Raw genomic sequence first — 24,096 nt, 5'->3', positions numbered from 1 at the left:
ATCCTCCTAGCTCCCACCATAACCGACGTGTCAGTGCTCGAGGTCAGTGAGAGACCTGGATAGAACGGGATAGTCAACCTACTAATAGCAAATGGATTGTGAGCGAGTAACAACCCATTCACGTGAAACAGACCACCGGTTCGTGGAGAGTTGCAACTGGTGGGCACCTGTCATTCGCGCGTCATGGGCGGTCTCCTGGTTGGGTGATTAAAAAGGGGTATGCAACCTTTGCGTTCCGACGATGCACGCATACCCCCTGTCTTCATGTGCCTCATCCACTTTTCATTTCTGTTTATATAACTCGGAGCACCTACTTGGCCATGTTGCCTTGCGAGCGCCGTTGTGCAGCTGCTCTTCGATTCAGAGTAAGACATTCCCTTCTCCAGCTCAGTTCGCCATGTTCACCTCTGCTGTGGTGTGGTATTGCGCAGCAGCTTTGGTAAGTATCCTCCACGGAATGTCGCTTGCAAGCCTTAATAGCTGACGACCCTGTGTAGCTACTGGCATATTGGATAATCACATGCATATACAACCTTTACTTCCACCCATTGGCGAAATACCCCGGGCCCCGTTTTGCTGCTGTATCGCAGGTAAGCTTCGACAACCATCTGTGTCTGCCCCCGATTAGTTGCTAACACAAGGTAGTTGTGGTACGCCAGTGTGTATACCGGCGGCAACTGGCCCTTCATCATCGAACAAGCCCATCGCAAATATGGTTAGTCAATCGCCCATCCCGCAATTCCATAGAGTTGGTTCTGATTGGATCTTCCTGAAGGCGATGTCATCCGCATAGCCCCCAACGAGCTATCCTTCTGCACGCCCCAAGCCTTCAAGGACATCTACGGCGCCGCCACCAAGACCCGGAAACTCTTCACCAAGTCGGAGCTCTTCTACGACGCCGGCAAGGACACCAACATCGCCTACGAGCGAGACCCGGACCAGCACGCGGTGTTGTACAAGCTCTTCGCGCCCAGCTTCCAGCCCCGCGCCCTGAAGGACCAGGAATACCTGATCCACAACCATGTCGATGTCTTCGTGCAGCAGCTGGACCGGTGGAGTCGGGAGCGGTCCTACGTGGACGTTAGCAAGGCGTTTGAGTGGCTCACTTTCGACATCATGGGCGAACTGGCCTTTGGCGAGTCCTTCGGCGCCGTCAAGAACGGCGAATCGCACACCTGGGTCTCCATCCTGCTGGGCGCCGTCTACTCGACCAGCGTCGTCCAACTGAAGAAGCGCCTGCCGGTGCTGGAGAAGGTCCTGCCATGGCTCGCGCCCAAGAAGGTGCTCGAGGAGTGGGCGCAGCACCAGGCCGCGACCCTGGAGCGCGTCAACAAGCGGATCCAGATGGACGAGACGATGGAGCGGACCGACCTGCTGACGCACCCGATCCGCTCGGGCAAGCTCAACGCCGCCGAGCTCGCCAACAACGCCCAGGTCCTCCTGACCGCCGGCGCCGAGACCAGCGCCACCACCCTGACCGCCGTCACCTACCTCCTCGCGACCCACGCCGGCGTCCGCGCCCGCCTCGCCGCCGAGGTCCGCTCCACGTTCGCGAGCGCGGACCAGATCACCGCCGCCGCGGCGCGCCCCCAGCGGCTGCCCTACCTCCACGCCGTCCTCGAGGAAGCCCTGCGCATCTTCCCGCCCTCGCCGCTGGGCCCGCCCCGCGTCTCGCCGGGCGAGACGGTCGACGGGCACTACGTCCCCAAGGGCGTCTACGTCGCCTGCGACACCTACAGCCTGCACCTGCACCCGCGCAACGCGCCGGCGCCGCGCTCGTTCCACCCGGAGCGCTGGCTGGCGGCGGCGTCAGACGAAGAGAAGCCGTACACCGCGGCCTTCAGCATCGGGCCGCGCGCGTGCTTGGGGATCAGCCTGGCGTACATCGAGCTGCGGGTCGCGCTCGCCAAGATCGTGTTTGCGCTGGATTGGAAGATCGTGGGGGAGCCGTTTGATTGGCCGGCCGCGTGCCGGTTGACGCAGTTGTGGAAGAAGGCGCCGCTGCAGGTTAGGTACACGCCCAGGGAAGGCTCTGCGTCTGTCCCAGCGGAGAATGCCGTGGTGCAATGAGGCCGCCGAAGTGATGTTGCGGTATTGGCGAGAGAGAACGGTGATTGGTTGGATGCTGAAGTACACAGCTACTCACTCCTGAAAGGGGAGGGATGGTGTTACATTTGAACCCCCGAAGGGGACTGCTGCAGATATTGTTAGCCCATGTTACATTTGAGCTGATCCGGTAATCCTAATCGGGTAGTATGACGAGTTCTCCATGCGACGGGACGTATGGATCAAATATATTGGCGTTATGGTGACTGGAAATTGGATTCAATAGCACAAGCCCAGTACGACGTCCAGACATTTGCGTCTATAGTAATAAACGTGGAACAAAATGGGCGATAGGTCGCATCAGGTATATGTGACAATCCAAGGGGGAGTGTGATTTGTCCTGCCGGATAAACGTGCGTCCCCCCCCTAGCCACCGTACCTTCGACGCGCCCGATCTCAACCCCTGATCGCGCACCAGGATTGGGCAGTTGTGCGATGTTTCAGTAGAACCACACAGCTGGCCAGGCGCCAAAGCCTACCTGTTGCCTAGCATAATATCCATGCGACATACTGACGCCCTTTGGCCCCTGCATCAACTTGCTACGGCTGTTTATATGACCTGCAGTATCACCCGCTTGTTGACAACACCATACTTCATTACCAACTTTCGCTGTATTGCCCGCCTCCTTTGCCCTGGCCAGAATCTCTCTGAGTACTGCGGTCTCTATCGCCGGCGGCGTCTTTAGGAGCTATGGCGGACGCAATGTCGATGCTCGATGAGATCGCGAACGATTCCTCAGCGGGACAAACCTGCTTGAGTACCGACTCCCATGAACTCGCTATCCGAAACTACGTACTCCATTATTTCGGGTGTCTCAAATAAGCTGCAAGAGACAGATTCTTCGACCCGATGAACCCCCGCTGGCATATGTATTCCGGCCTGTTGGATGTGTCTTCAGCTAATCAAGGCGAGGCCGAACAGGACCCCGACGCGTATAGGAGATCCTGGGAGTCAATCTGCCTCGCCGAACTGGAGTTCGTGGCTCGCCTACGGAATACGCTGGCCGAGAACTCAGAGGAGAGGCATCTGGTGGATCACTTGATTGCCAGCCGAGCAGAATGCTTGCCAAGTCTGCGCGAGAATGCTCAAAATAGGGGCGTCGATTCTTTTGCCTTCAGCAATGAACCAGGGAACAACTACCAACAGAACAACCGCCCGACCCCGGTCGAAGCCTTTGTCAAGGCCTCCTTGATGTTCTTCCAGGAGACAGACACAGGCTTCAGAGGTGTCGACATCAAACCGCATGCAATTCCTGGTGCATTTCCGTATCAATACACAACATTGGACAAATTACTTTCCCTTTGCTTTGACTGGTTCATGAAAGACCTTCCCCCTTCTGGACCACCGCGTTACGTCGAGAGCATAAAGGACTTTCACTTTCCATTTAACAACATAGATGTGAGTGTTGAATGGCCTTTGTACGTACGTACGGTGGTTGGCGATGCACAATATGGTATATTTCAGGTCCTCTATAATGCATGCTCTATCTAAGTAGAGAGGGGATCGTGAGATCCCCTTTGTACGGTGAAACAGATGGTCCGTGCGCACAGCGCACGTGATCCCCCTGAACCGTACTGGTTGTTGCCCCCTGAGCTGGATATTCCAACAGTGAGATTCCCCGCGCCCCGTGAACCTGTTACGCAGACCCAAACTAACCTTGGCCTCTCATGACTAGTGGGCAGAGGTAAGTCCTGAAAGATTGATAATGCATGCAGTATGTTCAAATTCGAGACTAATGGCCGTGGCCAGACTGCAATAAGACATTATTCTCAACGGGAACAAAAGCCCTCTTGGATGCCGGTTCCCAGCCAGCAGCTCATGAAATATGCTAACCAAAGGGCGAAAATGGCCACAAGTCATCTGTACGGGCGCGACCGCTTCCGAGGAGTCGAGGAGGTCAAGCCGTATTCACGGCGTCTTAGTCCATTGTCATCGATTATCGAATCATGTCGCAGCTGGATGGAGACAGGGGTTCGCCCCTTGACGCGCCTAGCGCGCTACGCTAGATATCTCATTTGTGTATTTATTAGCACCGTGGTGCCTTTCTCTTTTGTTCCTTTCTTTCTTTTCTTTAGCTAGCACTTTATGTATCATCTGACGCTCTCTGCCGTGCGATAAATCAGGTATGCCCCCACAGAGGTATGAGCCTGACTAGAGAATTCATTTGACAACCTACACAGATGCTGGCACTGGCACCCGCACCCAGGATGTGGTAGTGTTCGTAAGTTCTGTTCACGCGACACAACCGTGAAGTATGTCTGCTCATACGATGTCCAAGATGCCGTATCTACACTTGGAAGCCTATTCGCGACGACAGCGGTACGAGAAGGTTGAGGAGGAGGCCATCCATGACTTTGAGGAAGAAGAGAGAAAGCGCAGAAGGGAGCAAGAAGGGAGCCTACACAGGGCGGACCAAAGCCGGCACTCACAGTCATCATCAAGCTCGGTACATGGGTCGATTGGGCGCGCTTCGACCTCCTCACGAGAGGCAGACACGCCTCCACCAGCCTCAACGGCCGCTTCCGGGGAAGCTAGGTTAGCCACGTTCCTTGACCGTTTTGACAGACCACGCCCTTCGCTTCCAGTGGACCAGAATGGCAGGGTTTTGGTCCAGAACCCCCTCGGTCAGTATCTCCTGGATGCCGCGCGACTGTTTCAGGGCATGGCGGAGTACGGGGACAAAGCCGTGATCGAGAAGTCTCTCATGTCGAAGAAGCCACTGCATCCGAGACGAACGCTGGGGCAAAGCTACCACTGGACCCTCAAGGACGGCGAGGACGACAGCCAGAGCCAGGTCCTCTACCGCGCCACCAAGCCGCGAGCATTTCATCTGCACCATCCCGGATCGGAGACAGGGCCGAAACACCACGACTTTGCGCTGACGGGCGACTGCGAGAAGTGCAGGGAAGACAGCCACAAGTTCCCCAGCATCGTCATGGTGGATCAACTGTGGATGTGGCTTCTCGATTCTCGCACCGTCATCACTTGCTTTCCGGGCCAGCACGGCAGCAAGAGGCACGAGTCTTCCGGTGTGGACAAGAGCATCCGGGCCAGGATGCAGAGCTCGAACAGTCGACTCGGCTCGGTCTTTGAGCTCGGATTGGTCGTCATCGACGAGTGCTCGGCCGCCCTCTTCGGCGGGGCGAAAGGCACTGGTGATGGCCAGCCCGAATTGGTCAATGTTTTCTCGGCAAAGATAGGGAGGATCGTATGCCACGAGCGTTTTTTTTTTTTTTTTTTTTTTTTTTTCAGATAGTGATGAAAAAGCAGAACTTACGAAATTACAGCGGAACTGCCAGCAGTTTCTGTTCAAGCAGTTTTGGCAATGGGTCACCAAGATCGAGAGGAAGATCCAGGCCAAAGGCAACTTGGCGGGACGTCAAAGTTCCGCTCGATCTGTTCACGGAATGCATGCTCATCCGGGAGCTCAAGGACATGATCGAGGAGCTCGACATCATGATCCACACCATGAGGACGCAGCGGGACGTCGTCCGGGCCTACATCGCCAATGCAGAGCGCCTGCTCGACCCGCTCAACGACTTCCGGAGCAACACCCAGCGGATCTATGTGTCCCGCCACCGGAAACGAAATCCGCTGAGTGGCGCCCTGATGTAGATTGACGACAGCAACGAGGAAGAGAACCAGCGGGCTGTGCAGGATGATAGGTTCTACAGGTTCAGGAGCCATGCCGACGAGCGCTCTGCAAAGATCGGCGCCCGCGTCGAGAGTTTGGAAGGGCTCAGGGAAGCTGCCAATGCTGGCGTGGAAAGTGTGAGAAGCCCCAACCCGGGATACGCCCCGCTAGCTAACTGCAAACTGACAATACTGGTATCAGGTAAAAGATCTGCTCGAGTTGAAAGGGCAACAGGCCAGCCTGATCCAGGCCTGGAGATCTGCCGCCCAGACCGGAGAGACAATGGCCCAAACCAAAGAGACAATCGCCCAGACCGAAGAGACGGTGTACCAAGGCCGTGTTACACTTGTGTTCACCTTGATGACTATCATATTCGTAGGTTTCTGCTGGGGACAAGCTACAGGATGATTCTGTCCCAGTCTCGGCTAACGTTAAGCCGTTGAAGCTCCCACTCTCCTTCATGTCCAGCATCTTCGGGATGAACAACGTCGAGTTCGGATCGGGGGACTGGCTGATCCATGACGAGATCGTGTACATGGATAAGCTTTAGCTTATAATTTTTGCCGCAGGAGGATGGAAACAGGGGGTCGCCCCTTAACGTGCCTAACGCGCTACGCTAGATATTTTATTTATATATTTATTAGTACGGTAACACCTTTTTTTATCCTTTCTTTTTTTAAAAGAGCACTTTAACACTTAATATATTATCCGAACGCTCTCTACCGTACGATAATTATAAGCTCGGAGCTTTTTATTAAATAAGCTCGTTATTATTATTATACCGCTTATTTTATTAAACTTTACGTATTAAAGAACGATTTTAAATCTATATTTTCTTATACTTTTTTATTTTTTTATTACTTTTATAACGCTTATAATATTTAAACCTTTTATTAAACTAATTAATATTAAGCTCGAGATTAAACGAAACTAATTAAATTAATATACCTCGCTTAAAATAAATACTCTTAAGCGTAGTATTTAAATATACCTCGATCTTAATACACTTAACGACGCCTATCTCTATAATAAACCTAAGCTACGTATAATCGATAAAATTAAATAAGGTTTAACCGAGAACTTTTAATTAATAAATAAAACTAACTTTATAAACCCTACGATAAACGCATATACAGCGGTAAAAAACTCGAAGCCGATATACGATACGCTCACTGATAATATTATTAAACGTATTAAACTTAAATAAAGCGAATAAAATATAAAAATACACCGTTATATAGCACGAAAGAATACTTTTATTACTATTAACGAATAATTTAAGCTTATAGTTTTAAAAGTATACGTTAACGTAGCTTATAATAATATTTACGAGTTAAACTAATTACCTACGCTTTAAAATATTATCCGCTAATTTAAACACTAATTTAAACCCTCTATAAATTCGTATATTACTTTCATTTAAAACTAATATAATAAACTCTTAAAGCGAACTAAACTAAGGGGAGAGAATCCTTAACTTTAATTAATATAATAAAATAAAGCTTATATAAACACGATTTCTAAGAAAATCCCCGAAATATAAAGACACTTAATAATTTATATATAGCTTAAAGTAATTAATAAACAATTAACACTAAGATAAGGTTAATACCGATTAAAAGAACTCGACTATACGAAATAAAAAAGATATACACTAACGAGTTTAATTTTATTAAACTCGTTATTAAAAAATAAATAAAATAGAACAAGCTAAAGAAAGGAAAATATTTATCCTACACTTCGCTTAATAATAGATAGAAAAAGTACGGATTAATTAATAATCGTAAACCGCAGGGTTTATTAAACTACGATTACCTCTATAAACCTCGCTCCGATACTTAACCACGCTATCGTTAGCTATTAATAAACTACTACTCTTTAAAATATACTCTTATTAAAAGGATTAAAAGTAAACCTTTTAACCGACCTATTTATTTAAACTAAAAGGTGTACGCGAAGATTAAGTATTAATTAAACTTTAATATTAAATAAGCCTCGTTACGTTAATAGTTCACTAAATTTAATTAAATTAATATAAGTAACTTTATATAAAAAGAAATATTATATATAATTATCGATTACACGCTCTTTAACGTTAAAAAAGACTTTAATATATCGATCCATTAAAATTAAAAACTATATAACCTCTTATAATCGACCTTAATTAATAATTATAACTCTTACCACATCGTTAATAACGAGGACTTATTAATATTAAAGTCTTTAATATTAGCTTTAATTAATAAATTTATAAAAGTAAATATAAATACATTTTCGATTAAAGGATACGGGGTAAAAATTATAAAGGATACCTTTATAGCGTAAAGCGAATTAATTAACCTTAAGCTTAATAAAATAATATTAATCGAAAGCTTTTATATTAATATTATTTCTAAATCGCTTTTAAAAAGCGTTAATATTTAATACTATAAAAAAGATTACACACTACGAATAAGATCGTTAAAAAATAATATCGTAATACGAAGGCTTATAAAAAAAAATAACCTAATTTTTATCGAATATAAACCTTTATTTACCTCTTATACTAATCTCTTATTAATAAATATAGCCGATATAATAAATATCTACGCAACGATAAAACGCTCTATAGCGGATAAAAAACCCGTAGAAAAAGTTTATATAAAAATAAATTTAAAAGAAAGATAATATATAAGAGTAAAATATTTAGGTTTAAAGGCTTTTATAAAGCTCGTGTATATAGTTAAAGGTATTTTAATTAAAGGTTTAATATAATTAAAATATAAAATATATATAACGTCGTTTATAAAATACGTTATTTTATAAAGATTTATTAAAAGAGCACTTAAACTTTTTTACCGTATACTTTAAAACCTTTTTAAATACTCTTTAAGGTACGAGCTCTTAAAGTATATATTATTATTAAAAGATAACTATGTTAATAAGGTATAAGCGTATCCTATAAAGTCTCGCTTATATACAGAGTTATTTAAAGTGATAAAAGGATTTAAACGGTATATTTAACGTAAATATAGTTTCTTTATATATTACTTTAAATATAATAAAGAAATTAAACTATTAGGAATTTAAGGAAATACTTAATATAATCTCTAGTACGAAAAAGAAAGTATTATTATAAAATAAAGGCCCGTAAAATGTAACCCCTATCGGCTGCCCCCCCTTTAAATAATATACCTAAAATAGATGTAAAAATTAATAACATTAATAATAAATAAGTTAATTAAATAACGCACATTGTATTTTAAGGCCTATTTCGGCTAGTGCGCATTATAATAGAATCACCCTTACTATTAGCTCGATTTATATTACTTTTCACCACTTTATTAACGCGCCTTTTCGGCCTTTTTAGCCTCTTCCTTAGCCTTTCTTCTTTAATGTCCTCTTAAACCTCCTTAATGTTTATTATATATATAAAGCCTTTATTAAAGTCCTCGTTAACCTTTCTCTTTTTTTAAAATTTTATTTTCTTTAAATCTACCTTTAAACCGGCTTTTTCCTACTTTAACCGGCCGATTCGGGCCGTTAAATTATTAACACTTTTACCGAGCTTCTTTTATAGTAACCTCTTAGTTAAATTACCGGTAGTAATATTAGTATTAAGCATCGCAGCCCTTAAATCTTTAACCTACCGGCTGTTTTTAAATATCTCGATCCTTCTAGCCTTTAATTTAACTAGCTAGCGCGTATCCTCGGCGGCGATAGCTTTATCGATAGCTCGCATTATATTAATATAATAGAGCTTATTATTTATCGATTTATCGATATTAAAGGGGTAAATACTAATTATTACTTATTTATTAATAATAGCTTTAAAGGTAAAAGCTATTTTATATATTTTAGCCTAAGCTTAAAAGAAGTCCCCTTTTTTAACGTAGTTATTATTAGTAACGGCGTATATTAAATCGAGCTCCCTTCGAAACCTCTTTTTTAAAACTTTAAAATAATTAATATTTAAGGGCTAGAGTATATAAGAGTTATATAGTAATAAATAAAAGAGCTACACTTTAACTTTTAACGCCGCTAGTATAAAATTATTATCGATATAACTTCTATATTTATTTAGAATTAAGAGCCTTTATTAGCTAAGGTTATTAAGTTTAATTAAAAGAATAAAGATCTTTTTCAGCTATTTTAAGGCTATAGGATTAGAAATTTATCTTTTTAATAACGCTTTAAAGGCTTAATCTTTATACTCGTAATTAACTTTATCCTTTTTTTAAAGGAATTATTATTATTAGATCGATTAGCTTTTAAATATAATTAAAGGTGGTAAAATATTATTAATAGTATTAATATATTTTAAAATAATTATTTACTCGCGATTAACCGAGTCGTTTTATATTAAACTTTAATAAGCGATATAGCCGATTACTATAGTACCCTCCTTTATTATTATCGTAATTTTTACTTTATCGGCGTTAAATTTAAATCGAGGGGGTATACTTGCGATAATAATAATATTAAACCGATTAAAGAACTTTTATACGGCCCCGTTTAATATATATACGAGGCGCCGGAAATTTATCGCTTTAATATATACGGTCTTAAGGGCCGAATAACGTTTTAAAAAACGGTACACTTATCGCTTACTAATAAAGTAATCGACCCCTTTTATAAAGAGGATATATTAAATATATATATAAAAAAGTCGATATATAAATACGTAACCTAGGCTAGCTTAAAAAAGGGCTTATTTAATTAAAAAGGTCTCTTTCATAAGGGTAAATAACTATCGAATCTTATTTTACTTTTTTTTAAATATTAACCCCTAAGTCGGTTACGAAAGGTACCCCTGTTAATATTATAGTCTTTAACCGCACGGTTAATGCTTCCGCCGGCTAGCACGGCTTAAACCGCTTAGGTAATGCGAGCTTTTTTAGTTATGTTAATAGTGGTGAAAAGAGGAAAAAAAGGGGAAGAGATTAATCTACTTTAATTAATAAACGAATGAGATTTAACCCCTTTATATACTATTATTATTACTTAGGGGCTTTAAAATCATCTAAAATTTAGAGGGGTTATTTAAGGGGGGGTAGCCGATAAGGGTTATATTTTAAATATTAAAAAGCCGATAAGTGATTAAAAGCGAGCAAAATAAGAGATAATAAATATTACTTTTAAAATAAAAGTAAGCGCTAATTTATTAAAGAGCTTATAGCCCGAAGCTATTTAAATAATTATTAAGTTATTAAATATATATTCTACTTAATCTTAATGGTAGCGAAACCTTAATAAAGTGCTAGATTCGTAGTTCACGAGCTATTTTAAATGGTATAATCCTACGTAGGTTAAAGCCTTTTAAATAAATTTAAAGCTTAATTAAAGCGGCGTATAAACGTTCGAGTATAAAGCTTATATACTCGATTATAATAAAATTAAAGGCCGGCTACGTAAAAAGTTTAAAGTATCTTAAAAGGATTATATAAGGTATTTAATAAACTATAAAACTATTAATATTTACCGTATATAAATTCTTAAGCTAATAATAATTATTATTTTATACGATATTAAGTTTAATAAAGACCTTTTTTACCGAAAGGGGGAAAAAAAGAGCCGAATTAAAATAAAGAGCTCGTTAAAGAAATCGAAGAGATTATACTTCTTTTAAACCTTAAACTATTATTATATGCTACTTTTATTCTTTAAACCTTAATATTATAAAAGGAGTTAAATAACTTTACTAATCTTATTTTTCGTCTTAAAGGGCTTAAAGGGTTAATCCCTTTAAACTTAAAGGGTACGACAGCTTTTAATACGCTTATCGACGAGGCTTTAAGGGTAAACTTAACATTTAAATTATATTTAAAAAGTTATAAAGCCGAGCGTAATAATACGAATAATACGGGACTCTTATCGTTAAACCGTATACTTAAACTAAAAAAAAGTCTAAAACGAAGGAACCGGTTAAAAGCCCGAAAAAAAGAACCGAGGTAAATAAACCACCGTTACTTATCTTCGGAAAACGCTAAATAAACGAGTTTACTAATATAAAAAGCCCTAAAAATCCGGAAGCTTTTAAAAGATAAAAAATAACGTAATCCGATAAAAAAAGAGTAATAAACTCTTAGAAATATTTCTTTTACTATAAAAGAAATTTAAAACGAAATTATTATAGCTATATTATTAAAAATAATAAAGACGTTTATACTTAAACGTAAACCGTATACGCGCTATTAAAAGCGTATAAAAAGATCGTAAAAACTTAATTAAAAACGATTACGCTTATTATAATTAAAAAAATAAAAAGGTAATAATATTAAAAGCACGTTTTTCGTATTAAACAACGAAATAAAGCCGAATAACCTATAAAAATTAAAGGATTATAATAAATTAACTCTTTATATAACTTTTATGGTAGTTTTATATACGTTCTTTATTATTTACTTTTTTAATATTAATAAAGTATTATTATTAAAAAATAAAGAGTACCGCATTATTTATACTATTATTACGAAAATATATTTATTAAAAAAAGTAACTAAAAAAGCGGCATTTAAGCTTTATTTAAAACTACCTTTATATTATAACCTAGCTTAACTACGCGATTAAGACCCTACTTACGGCACGGCCTTACGATGCCCCGAAACACACTTAAGCCTGATGACAGCTAAACTTACCGGTCAGCGTTAACGCCCCGCTTACAATAACGGACCCACTAATAATAACCGTTATTAACCAGTACGCCTAGGATAGAATAACGATAATAGTATTAAGTGGCCGGTAACGAATAGCTAGTATAGGATAGACAGATTAAATAGGATAACTATCGGAGGTTACGTAAAGATAAGATATAAATATATTAGATCGTAAATATCTAATATAATTTAGCTGGGATATAAATATATTAGATCGTGGATATTTAATATAATTTAAGGAAGACTAAATATATCGGATCGCGAATATTTAGCGTAATCTAAAAATCGGTGAAAGAGAGATTAAATATATAAACCACGAACTTTTCCTATATATTTTATAAATACTCTTTACTTTAACGATTAATTTAAGCATTAATTTAACCTATTAATAAAGCATATTGCTTTAATAAACCTATTATACTTTTAAGCTAAGTTTTACGATTAAGTTAAAATATTACTTATTATATTAAAAGACCGGGTCTTTTACACGTTTAAATACTTTCTCGTCTTAGTTAACATAAACCCAGCACGTCTACGAGGTTTCTTTTAAACCCCGATAACCGTTCGTTACACTTTATACTTTTAAAATAAAGTAGTTTATAGCCGCTATTAAATGAGAAATTAATAACCTAATGAAAATAAGGGTTTAAGAAGTTATTAAACGCCCCCACGATAATACTTTATTACTATTAAAGTAAATATTTACCGATAAATTTAATAAAAATAATATTTATATATTATATAAAGGTTAAATTTATATATAAAGCGATAAGTAAAATATAAACTTATTCGCGAGTATATATACTAGAATATTAACTACGTAATCCTTTTAAATTATAATAGCCTTAATTATGAAATTTAACTTAAAAGCGAAGCAATTTAATATAATTAATATATTCCTTAATATAACCTTCGTTAAAAGATCCTTATCGATATATTATAAACTCCCTTTAAGGTATAAATAAACTGGGATATATATTAAACTTTATAAAGCCCTTTACGGGTTAAAAGAATCTCCGTTATTATAATATAACGACTTCTTTAGCATTCTTTATAAGCTAAGCTTTATTAATTTAAAGGAGGAACCTTACTTATTTTATAATAAAGAGCGCATAATATTTATAATTTTTTATATAAATAATTTCCTAGTTTATTACCGGAAATTAAAGTAAAATAAAGCCGATAAATTAATAGTTAATATTAAGTAAATATATAAGGTAAAAAATTAAGGTAATATAACTTACTACCTTAGCGTACGTGTAATTAAAGATAGGGTTAATAAATATCTCTAACTATTCTATAATATTTACCTAGAGAAAGTAATAACTAAATATAATTTAAAGGTATCACGGGCTACGGTAATATCTTTATTAATTAAGGAGCTATTAAAATACACTAGCGAAGTATTAAAATCACGGATTAAAGCTTATTAAAAACGAGTTAAATTATTACTTTATAACTCTATTATAATTTACTTTAATATTATATTTATATACTTATAATTATTAAAATTTTTAATAAACCTTAACGAGGAATACCTTAAAGCCGTTAATTAATACATTCGATACACTTATAATATTAAATTCGTAGTAATCTCTTTTAAAAAGTAAGAGAATAACGTTTAAGCATTAATTATAATAAACGACGCCTCTTTCGTAAATAATTTAAAAACACGTAACGTGGTTTACCACTACGCGACGTATATCACTTAGCGACGCACCTTAATTCAATTCTAATATAATTAAACTTTAACGCATAATACCTTTATAATTATAATACCTAATTAATCTTAAAAAGGTCGAATAGTTTTAATAATTTAAACGATACGAAACGGACCGAATTAAATAAGCTAAAAAATAGCAGTAAAAGCTTATAATATACCCGAATTAATTTTACGTTATCGAATTTACGGCCGAACTTTAAAACGCGAAATCCGACCGAAACGACGTAAAATAAATCCAATTAAAAAAAAAGTATTTCGTAAATATATAATTGATTTAAATATTTAAGAGATACTTCCCGATTTCGTTAATATAAAAAATATAGTTAATTTTTTTACCGCGTCGCGCGGTAGCGACCGCGTCGGTAAGTATTAAATTAGGCGCTTTATCGACCGTAACCCGGACTTAAAAACTAAAATAAATCGTCGGTACGATTACTAAAAAGCTTTTTACGAGGATTTTAAAGTTATTTTTACTTAATTTACATTAATTACGAATATAAAAACGAAATACGGGATCGTTAACGAAAATATTTAAAATTTCGACGAAACCGGCTTTATAATAAGTATAATTAAATTAATACTCATCGTAATACGCGCCGAGCGATATAAAAAAGCGAAGTCGGTTTAGTTTAATAATCGGAAATAAATAACGGCGATTAAATATATTAATTTATAAGGCTAATATATTCCGCTATTCTTAATCGTTTAAGATTAATATTACCTCGCGAATTAATCCCGCGAAACCGATTTACTAAGCGATTAAGTAATTAAGCCGACTTTTAATAGTTAAATTAATAACGAAATAGGCTTAAAATAAATTAAGCACTTCGATAAATATACTAGATCGTAAACAAAAGGTCGCTACCGCCTTTTAATTCTCGACGGCTACGAGAGCTATATTTCGGCCGAATTCGAAATATACTATTAAAATAACGATATTATTACTATTAATATACCTCCCTATTTATCGTATTTATTTTAACCTCTCGATATAGTACTTTATTCGCTTTTAAAGCGTACTTATTCGAAAAAATCGAGCTATTTATTAAAGCTTTTATAAACTATATTATTAAACTCGAGTTCTTTATCACTTTTAAAGCCGCGTATTTTATTATTTTTACGGAAACTAACATTAAATTTAGATTTAGCGTATTTAATTTAATACCTTATAACTTTAACGAAATAATTAATAAGCTAAATATGCGTTTTTAAACGCTTATACTTAACCTATCTCGTCTAGGGACGGCTAGTACCTACGACCTTTAAACGCCGTCTAACCCTTAATAAATAACTAAGCACTTTATTTATATTAAAAAAAAGGTGTTTACCTATTAAAGAAGCTCTCCGACGCCGATTTTAAATACGGTAAATTAAATAGCGAAGGGTATAATTAAAATAGCTTATAAAATAACCTTTATACGTAATAAAATATATATATTAAAAGAAGCTAATTTAACACTTTTTAAGCGCCGGAAAGCTAAAAAATCGCGAGTTTAGCTTAAAAAAGCCTTTATTATTAAAAAGTTTTAATAGTTATAGAACGAAAAAGTAAAAAAAAGCGTTTAACGCTTAATAAAAATAAAAATAGGGGTTCGTCGAAGCGGAGGGCGACCGGTAAAAAGCGCTATAATATTTACGGCGAAACAGGTCACAATACGCGAACATATAAAAAAATATAAAATTAAGCGAGAAATCGGATAACGAATAATTTTAATTAATTTTAAGCGTTATAATTAAATTAATTTATATAAAAAGGTCGAGAAGTGGAAAAGGTGCGTCGCCAAGTGATATGCGTCGCGTAGTGGTAAACCACGTTAAATTGTTTTATAAATATATTATTAACGTAATTCACGGTCTAATTAAATACTCGGTTTAATTGAATATTTTTTAAGGCCTCGTATAACGAAATATAAATTAATTTTATTATAACGTATTTAATATATTAAAATTAATCGGAATTTTCCTTTTTAAATACTTTTATATTTTTTAATAAGTACGCGTATTATGCCCGGGCTCCCCGTAAATTTTATAGCGTCGCGGGCACGTTTTAAGCTTTTTTATACGATTATTACTTCGGCGCGATTTATTTTATAATTATTTATTAACGTTCTTTTAAAACTATAAGTTTTTTTTAGTTTATATACGAAATAATCCTTTATTTTATAGCCGTTTCTTTTTATACGGCGGCGCCGGTTAATTATTTTATTTGTTTTTCGTAGTGCGATTATTTTACTTTTTAAAAAAGCGAACTAGTGTATTATTTACGTTATACCTTTCGTAATTTAATTAAGTTTAATTAAATTCGACGTCGAAAAGCTATTTTAATGCCGTACGATACGGTTTTAAACGTATTCGGTTTAAAATTAAGCTTTAATCGGGTTATTTAAAGTTTTTAATTTCTAAGGAATAGGTAAGCCGGAAGACGTCCCCGGAGGTATTAAAGTACGTAGTTTTATATTTAATTATAAAATAATATATTTTAAATCGTATAGGACGAGTCCTATCCTTCGAAAGCTTCTTTATATATTCGAAACGGTGAAAATCGCCTGGAACGCTTTTAAAAACGCTGGTAGGAAGTTTTTCTTTAAAATATAGGTAATATACGCCCGTATAAGACTTTTAACTTTTTTCCCGTACGCTTTTTTTAACGTATAAAAATAGCCGATATTAAAAAGCTAAAGTTTATATAACGAATAAAAAAGTATATAAAGTATAATAATCGAGTTCTTTTTATAATAGAGTTCGAAAGCTATCGAGTAATAGCTTTCATAGCCGTTAAAAATTAATAGGCGGTAAATATTTTTCGTACGAGATTTCGTATATTTATCGAAGTATTAAATTTAGTTCTCGCCTTTTTTATTCGTAGTTTAGCTATTTTTAGTAATTATAATTACTTAGTTTTTTAATAATAGGCTGTTTTCGTATTAAGAAAAAAGTACGTTTTTTTAATAAAAATAATATATAAAGGGATAACGTAACCGTATAATTCGACGTTTTATATTATTATAACCTATTCCCGGTTTTTTTATTATATTACTTTAAGCTTTTCGCGTTAATCGAAAATAATTACGACTATTTCGAACGAGATTTAGTTTATAAAAAACCCGGTTTCGTCGAAGTTATATATCTCTTTTTTTAAATTCCATATTTATTAATTATATTTTATACGAAAATAAATTACGCGTAATACGCGTTAAGATTTTTATAAAGGATTTTTTAATAATCGATTCTTCGGTTAAAACGCGTTTAAAAATTTAATTATTATCGTATAAAGTTAAAGGTTTAATTAATACCGACGTATCCCGCGTTACGTAAATTAAATAATCGATTTATTATATTTTTAATATTATTTATTCGAAGCGGAAACGATCGCGAATTTAAATTAATTATATATTATACGATTAATTACTTTTTAAAATTCGTAAACTTTTACGTTAGCGATTACGTATCTCGTCGTAAAATACCACCGCGACGCCGGTAACGTAAAATTATATAGGGAATATTATATATTCGCGTTGCGGCTCGTACGCGTAATTTAAGGTTTTTTAAAGCGTTTAAAGCGTTAATTATATATCGTTCTTTTTCTATTAATTTATTATCGTAAATAATAAAAGTATAAGGTATAAAATATAAGTTATACGGAATTAAAAAAAAGTGTTTAATTAAACCGTGGATTACGTTATATTATTTAATAATTTAATTGTATAAAAAATAGCTCGGTAAAATACGCTTATTATATTAATTACGAAGGTAAAATTATTAGCTTTATAATAAGTAATAAAAGAGTTAATTACACTTAAACGTTTATTTAAAAATCTAAAGCTAATACTTAACACTTTATTCTCGATATATTACAATAATTAATAAACTATTAAACTAATTATAAATTAAAGAGAGAGGATCTTTACGAAACTAAAGCACGTAAATGTTTAAAACTTTTAACTATAATAAAAGTATTAGAAACGAGCTTTTTAAATAACCTACCTTATTATAAAAAATATACTAATAAATAAACTAACGAAAAACCTTCTATATACTAAATTTAAACACTAGAGAAAACTCTTAAACCTATAAGACATTCGATAATTTAATTATATATTATAAAGAGGTAGGCACGAAGCGATAATAAAATAATTATTATAACTATCGAATTTCTATTAATTTAAAGAATTAAACCCCGAAGGATAAAAACTATTAAAATATAAAGGCCCGTAAAAAGTTTTAATAAACACGCTAGCTTAGTTAGTTTATATATTATAAATATAGAAAGATAAAGAACGCTATAAAATATTAATTACTATTCAAAGTAATATATTAACGATAATAAAACGAAGGCTAGCTGTTTAATTTAACTTAAAATTAATACTAATAAAAAGATCCTTAAAATCGAATCCTACCGAGGTAAGGGAAAGGCTTTTAAAAACGAGGCGCTTTTTAATAAGACGACTACGTATACTAAAACTGGTACCACGCGAGGGCGTAGATAAGGGGCCTAAGATAAGCGAAGCGCTTAACGGATTACTAGCCTTTTATTAAGTATTAACAATAATAGGCTCGTTAGCACTATTATAAAGATAATAAGCTTAACTTATAGCCTCGATATTTATAAACGTGCGGAAAGTATAATAATACTCTTTAAATTACTTCTATAAACATTATTAATAAACGAGATTAAATTACTAAGTATTTTAATAAGCTTACGTTAATTTTACCTTTATTCTAAATAATATAATTAATAGCCTCCTTAATAAAATAACGAGTAATATAATATATAATTATAAGGGTAAGGTTTTTATAATTAAATTACATTATTTATTAAAAGTATATTAGATAGCTTATAAAGATACGTATATATAATTATATCTATAATAATTAAAGCACTTAGTAATATTAAAGCCGAGGGTCTTACGGTAATAAAAAGCTCTTATAGTATTAAAAAGTATTAAGCGTAAATAATTTATATATACGTCGCGGTATACTTTATTAAATTAAATAAACTTTTAACTCTTATTTAAAGAATTATAAGGGGCTTAACGATTAAAAGAAATCGGGATACTTAATTATATAAATAAACTAACGCTAATAAGTAGTTTATTATATAAAACGATAATATTTAAAAAGGCTATAATAACTTAACGTTAATCCTTACTTATAACGATAAGCACGATATAAAACTCGGCGGGCTTATTAATAGATTTAACGGCGAGCTTAATAATAAGCTTAGCGGGCGTAATAATAAGCTCTTTAATAGTAACGGTAAGCTTAATAACGGATTTAACGAGCTTCTTAACGGTAGTAGTAAGCGAGATAATAAGCTATTTAATATACTTAATATACTTAATATATTTAACGGAAAGCTAATTAAACTACGAGGTACGTTTAATATACTTAGCCTTATAACGAGCCTTCTTCTTTATATCCTTTTTACACTAAGCGCGGCTTACGGTAATAACCTATTAAAAATCCTTTAAAGGCGAGAGTATCTCATTATCGTCTTTATACTTATAAAGAAACTTAACTAAGCTATAAAGAAGCTTATTATTACCTCCTCCTTCGCCGGCATTAATAACGTATAAGTTAAAGGTAAAATTAATAACTTTATATATTAAAATTAATATTATAAAGCCGTTTAAGCGCGTAATATTAATTTACCGGTAAATATAATAAATTAAACGATATAAAAGTTCTTATAAAAAGTTTTATAAATATTTTTATAAAATAAAGGGTTAAAATAATAATTATAACGTAATCTATAGTTTAATTAAACACACGGTTTAATTAAACACTTTCTTTAATTCCGTATAATTCGTATTTTATACCTTATACTTTTACTACCCACGATAATAAATTAATAGAAAAAGAACGATATATAATTAACGCTTTAAATATTTTTAAAAAACCCTAAATTACGCGTATAAGCCGTAGCGCGAATATATAATATTTTTTATATAACTTTACGTTATCGGTATTACGGTAATATTTTATAACGAAATACATAGTCGTTAATATAAAAGCTTACGAATTTCGAAAAGTAATTAATCGTATAATATATAATTAATCTAAATTCGCGATCGTTTCCGCCTCGGATAAATAATATTAAAAATATAGCGAATCGATTACTTAATCTACGTAACGCGGGACGCGTTAACGTTAATTAAACCTTTAACTTCGTATAATAATAATTAAATTTCCGGACACGTTTTAACCGAAGAATTAATTATTAGAGAGTTTTTTACGAAAATTCCGATACGTATCGCGCGTAGTTTATTTTCGTATAAAATATAATTAATAAATATAGAATTTAAAAAAAAATATATATATAATTTCGACGAGACCGGGTTTTTTATAAGCTAAATTTTATTCGAAATAATCGTAATTACTTTCGATCAACGCGGAAAGCTTAAAATAATATAATAAGGGAACCGGGAATAGGTTATAATAATATAAGGCGTTAAATTATACGGTTACGTTATCCCTTTATATATTATTTTTGCCGGGAAAACGCACCTTTTTTCCTAGTATAAAAATAGCCTATTATCGAAAGATTAAGTAATCGTAATTATTAAAAATAGCTAGACTATAAATAAAAAAGGTAAGGATTAAATTCGATACTTTAATAAATACACGAAGTCTCGTACGAAAAGTATTTATCGCTTATTAATCCTTAATAGCTATAAGAGTTACTATTCGATAACTTTCGAGCTTTACTATAAAAAGAATTCGATTATTATACTTTATATACCTTTTTATTTATTATATAAACTTTAGCCTTTTAATATCGGTTATTTTCGTATATTAAAAAAGGCGTACGGGAAAAAAAATTAAAGGTTTATATAGGCGTATATTACTTATATTTTAAAAAAGGGTTTCCTATTAGCGTTTTTAAAAGTGTTCTAGGCGATTTTCACTATTTCGAATATATAAAGAGGCTTTCGAGGGACCGGACTCGTTTTATACGATCCGGAATATATTATTTTATAGTTAAATGTAAAACTACGTACTTTAATACTTCCGGGGACGTTTTCCGGCTTACTTATTTTTTAAGAATTAAAGATTTTAAATAACTCGATTAAGGCCTAATTTTAAACCGAATACGTTCGAAACCGTATTGTACGGTATTAAAATAACTTTCTAACGTCGATTTTAATTAAACTTAACTAGATTACGAAAAGTATAACGTAGATAATATACCGGCTCGTTTTTTTAAAGGGTAAAATAACTGTATTATAAGAAGTAAATAAAATACTTAACCGGCGCCGCTGTACGAAAAAGAAACGGTTATAGAATAAAGGATTACTTTATATATAAGCTAAAAAAGACCTATAGTTTTAAAAGGATATTAATATATAATTACAGGATAAATCGCGCCGAAATAATAGTTATACGAAAAGACTTAAAACGCGCCCGCGACGCTATAAAATCTACGGGGAGCCCGGGCATAATACGCGTACTTATTAAAATAATATAGAAGTATTTAAAGAGAAAGATTCCGATTAATTTTAATATATTAAATGCATTGTAATAGAATTAATTTATATTTCGTTATACGAGGCCTTAGAAAGTATTTAATTAAACCGTGTATTTAATTAAACCGTGGATTACGTTAAACTATCTCGTAATTAATTAACGTTTATAAACGAGGTGTAATATAAGGATTTATATACGTAATAATAAAAACATAAAAAAGAAAAGAAAAAAGCTAAGCTAATTAATTATACTTAAAAATACTTTATAGTACACTATAAAGTAATTAATTATTTATTTAAAGCTACACTTATTATTTATATTAATAATTATTACGAACGAAACATATTATATTCACTTTAATAAGCTAAGACTTTTATTTTTTTAAGTAATAATTACTAAGGCACCTCTACCCTATAATTATTAGTTTATAATAGCTTTAATCTCACCTGCGTAAATAATTAACCTATTTAACAGGCTAATTAAGGGGTATATCGTAGGAGAATAAAGATAAGAGGTCGCCCCTTAACGCGCCTAACGCGCTACGTTAAATATTTCATTTATATATTTATTAACACAGTAGCACCTTTCTCTTTTATCCTTTCTTTCTTTCTTTTAAGGAGCACTTTAGCACTCAATATACCATCCGAACGCTCTCTGCCGTGCGATAATTTTACCCTTAAGAACTGACATTACTAACCATACACAGTCGCCGTTTCCGTAAGCGTCAAAGCCGTGAGTCTCGGCCTGGCTCTCAACGCCTGGCTGCGCGCCTTCTTCTGGTACCTTTACATGGTCGCGACGGCGCGGGTCCTGGTATCGACGGGCCTCTACAGCTTCTGGCTTCGCTTCGGCGTGCCGGCCGCAACGCTGGAGACCAGGGGCAACAGAACGGCGGACGGTTCGTTCCGGGATGCTGCGGCCGCCGTGAGGGTCGGAACTCGGGCAGAGCACACGCTTGCTCCTCCCCCCACGGATGCCGCCGCGGCGACGCCATTGAACAGAGTCGCAAGGCGGTTGAGGAAAGCACGGGCTGGAGCCCCTGATCCGGAGAATGGCGCCGTTGTGGGAAATTGATATGGTCTGGAATTCGAGGGTCGTTTCCCCTGGCAAGTGAAGAGTGACTTGCCGAACAAGCGTACGGTAGCGGCAGTGTCGGCCATGGCGATATAGGGGCTTAGCAGCATCTCCATCTCATCAGTATTGCCCCCGGGAGTTCTTAATTGCATACATATAAAGCAGTCATGCAGAAGGTGTTGCACAGCAGAGAGCGTTAGATAATATATTGTCTGTTTGTATCGAGCCGGCCCACGTAGTTGTGCCCCCTTTAAGTACCGTTGTTGCTTCCCCCACTGCAACCGGCCTGCGCACTCCGCACTGTTTTCTTGGCCATCGACACTGCCTCCAATGCACCAAACACTTCCCCGTGGTCAACCTCTAGTACATAAACAGCTTTTCGTACTGCTTTATTGGCGTCCATTACTGCACTGGTAGCAGCTAGGACACCATCCTCGTCAATCGGTTCTGTACAGTTCGTACTAAGTTGTGCAGCTTCTGCACTCAGCATTGCACAACTTCCATTCAGAAATGCGCAAGTAGCCTGCAATTCTGCACATATCAGCTTTAGTGCTGTACATGTTGCATTGAGCATGTGCCTGTCCCAGGCTCGTTTTTGCATCAAATATCCTGCGTCGTCGTCAGAATTGTCCAATGTGTCGACGAGGAGGCCATTGCATTCTTTCGGAGTCCCGTCCGTACGGGCATTGAGCAGTTCCCTGTTGGGATTGCTTCTGATTCCACGGCATTCCGAACACCCAAAGTCTTCATACTTGGGCGGGTTTGCTTGGGCCTCGGGGGGTGCCTGCAGAGGAGAAGTTGGTCTTTGGAGCAGGATCTTTCACATCATTGCTGATGGAAGAACGATTCCTAGCTCGGAAACGCTTCAGGAGAGGATGGTTCCGTAGCGGGTTCCAATGCATTTTGTTGTTGTCCAAGGAAAGCAAGGATGAATAAAGAGGTAGTTGGAACAGAAGGTGACAATTGGACTCGAGTCCAGGAGGGTTTTAATAGCTGAGCGTGGGCGTATAAATGCTGTCGTGTGACCTATCTCCGTAAAACGCAGCTGGCATACTGCAAGTCGTGGACGGTTCGACCAACAAGGTCGTCAAGTGGGCCAAACCTGCGCTCCTTGGAACCTTGATCTGGCGGGGCAATATGAGGAACCTGCTCATTACCCTAGGCTGACCATGGTTTGCACCTGTGGAATTGAGTGGAGAGCGGTACGTCGGTGCATGTATGTGTAGATCGTAGATTACACAGGTAATGTGAAAGGTTAACGTGCTGTCTTAGGACCAGCACATAACGGTGACAAGAGGACCGAAACAGTTTGTCCGCCGTGTAAGCCGCCGTGTAAGCTCAAGCCAGCCACGGCCCTGGGTGTGAGGGAGAAGAATCGAGGCTTGACCCAAAGACATCCCGGGAAGCGATCCATTAGGCCCAACCAAGCCCAAAAAGCACAGTTCTGGTGGTTGCG

General features: G+C 36.1%; 2 protein-coding genes across 2 annotated transcripts; both read left to right on the top strand.

Annotated features, from left to right (window-relative positions):
• Positions 1 to 397: 397 nt before the first annotated feature.
• Positions 398 to 6,291, top strand: PG986_002650 (Cytochrome P450 monooxygenase FUM2; the record flags this gene model as incomplete). Its single annotated transcript, XM_066838872.1, has 12 exons — positions 398 to 439; positions 498 to 590; positions 646 to 715; positions 776 to 2,007; positions 3,020 to 3,332; positions 4,288 to 4,328; positions 4,386 to 5,315; positions 5,395 to 5,505; positions 5,540 to 5,674; positions 5,723 to 5,878; positions 5,943 to 6,116; positions 6,187 to 6,291. 12 exons carry the CDS (start codon positions 398 to 400, stop codon positions 6,289 to 6,291), a joined length of 3,402 nt encoding a protein of 1,133 aa, XP_066703936.1.
• Positions 6,292 to 22,355: 16,064 nt separating this feature from the next.
• PG986_002649 (uncharacterized protein) lies at positions 22,356 to 22,640 on the top strand (the record flags this gene model as incomplete). The annotated part of the gene is made up of 1 exon (XM_066838871.1): positions 22,356 to 22,640. The coding sequence occupies one exon, from the start codon at positions 22,356 to 22,358 to the stop codon at positions 22,638 to 22,640; it is 285 nt and encodes a 94-aa protein (XP_066703935.1).
• Between the last annotated feature and the right edge of the window lie 1,456 nt (positions 22,641 to 24,096).

Source organism: Apiospora aurea, assembly GCF_038362705.1.
Source record: "Apiospora aurea strain CBS 24483 chromosome Unknown utg000002l_segment0_segment0, whole genome shotgun sequence".
Taxonomy (NCBI): Eukaryota; Fungi; Ascomycota; class Sordariomycetes; order Amphisphaeriales; family Apiosporaceae; genus Apiospora; species Apiospora aurea.
This window is presented reverse-complemented; position numbering and strand designations above follow the sequence as displayed.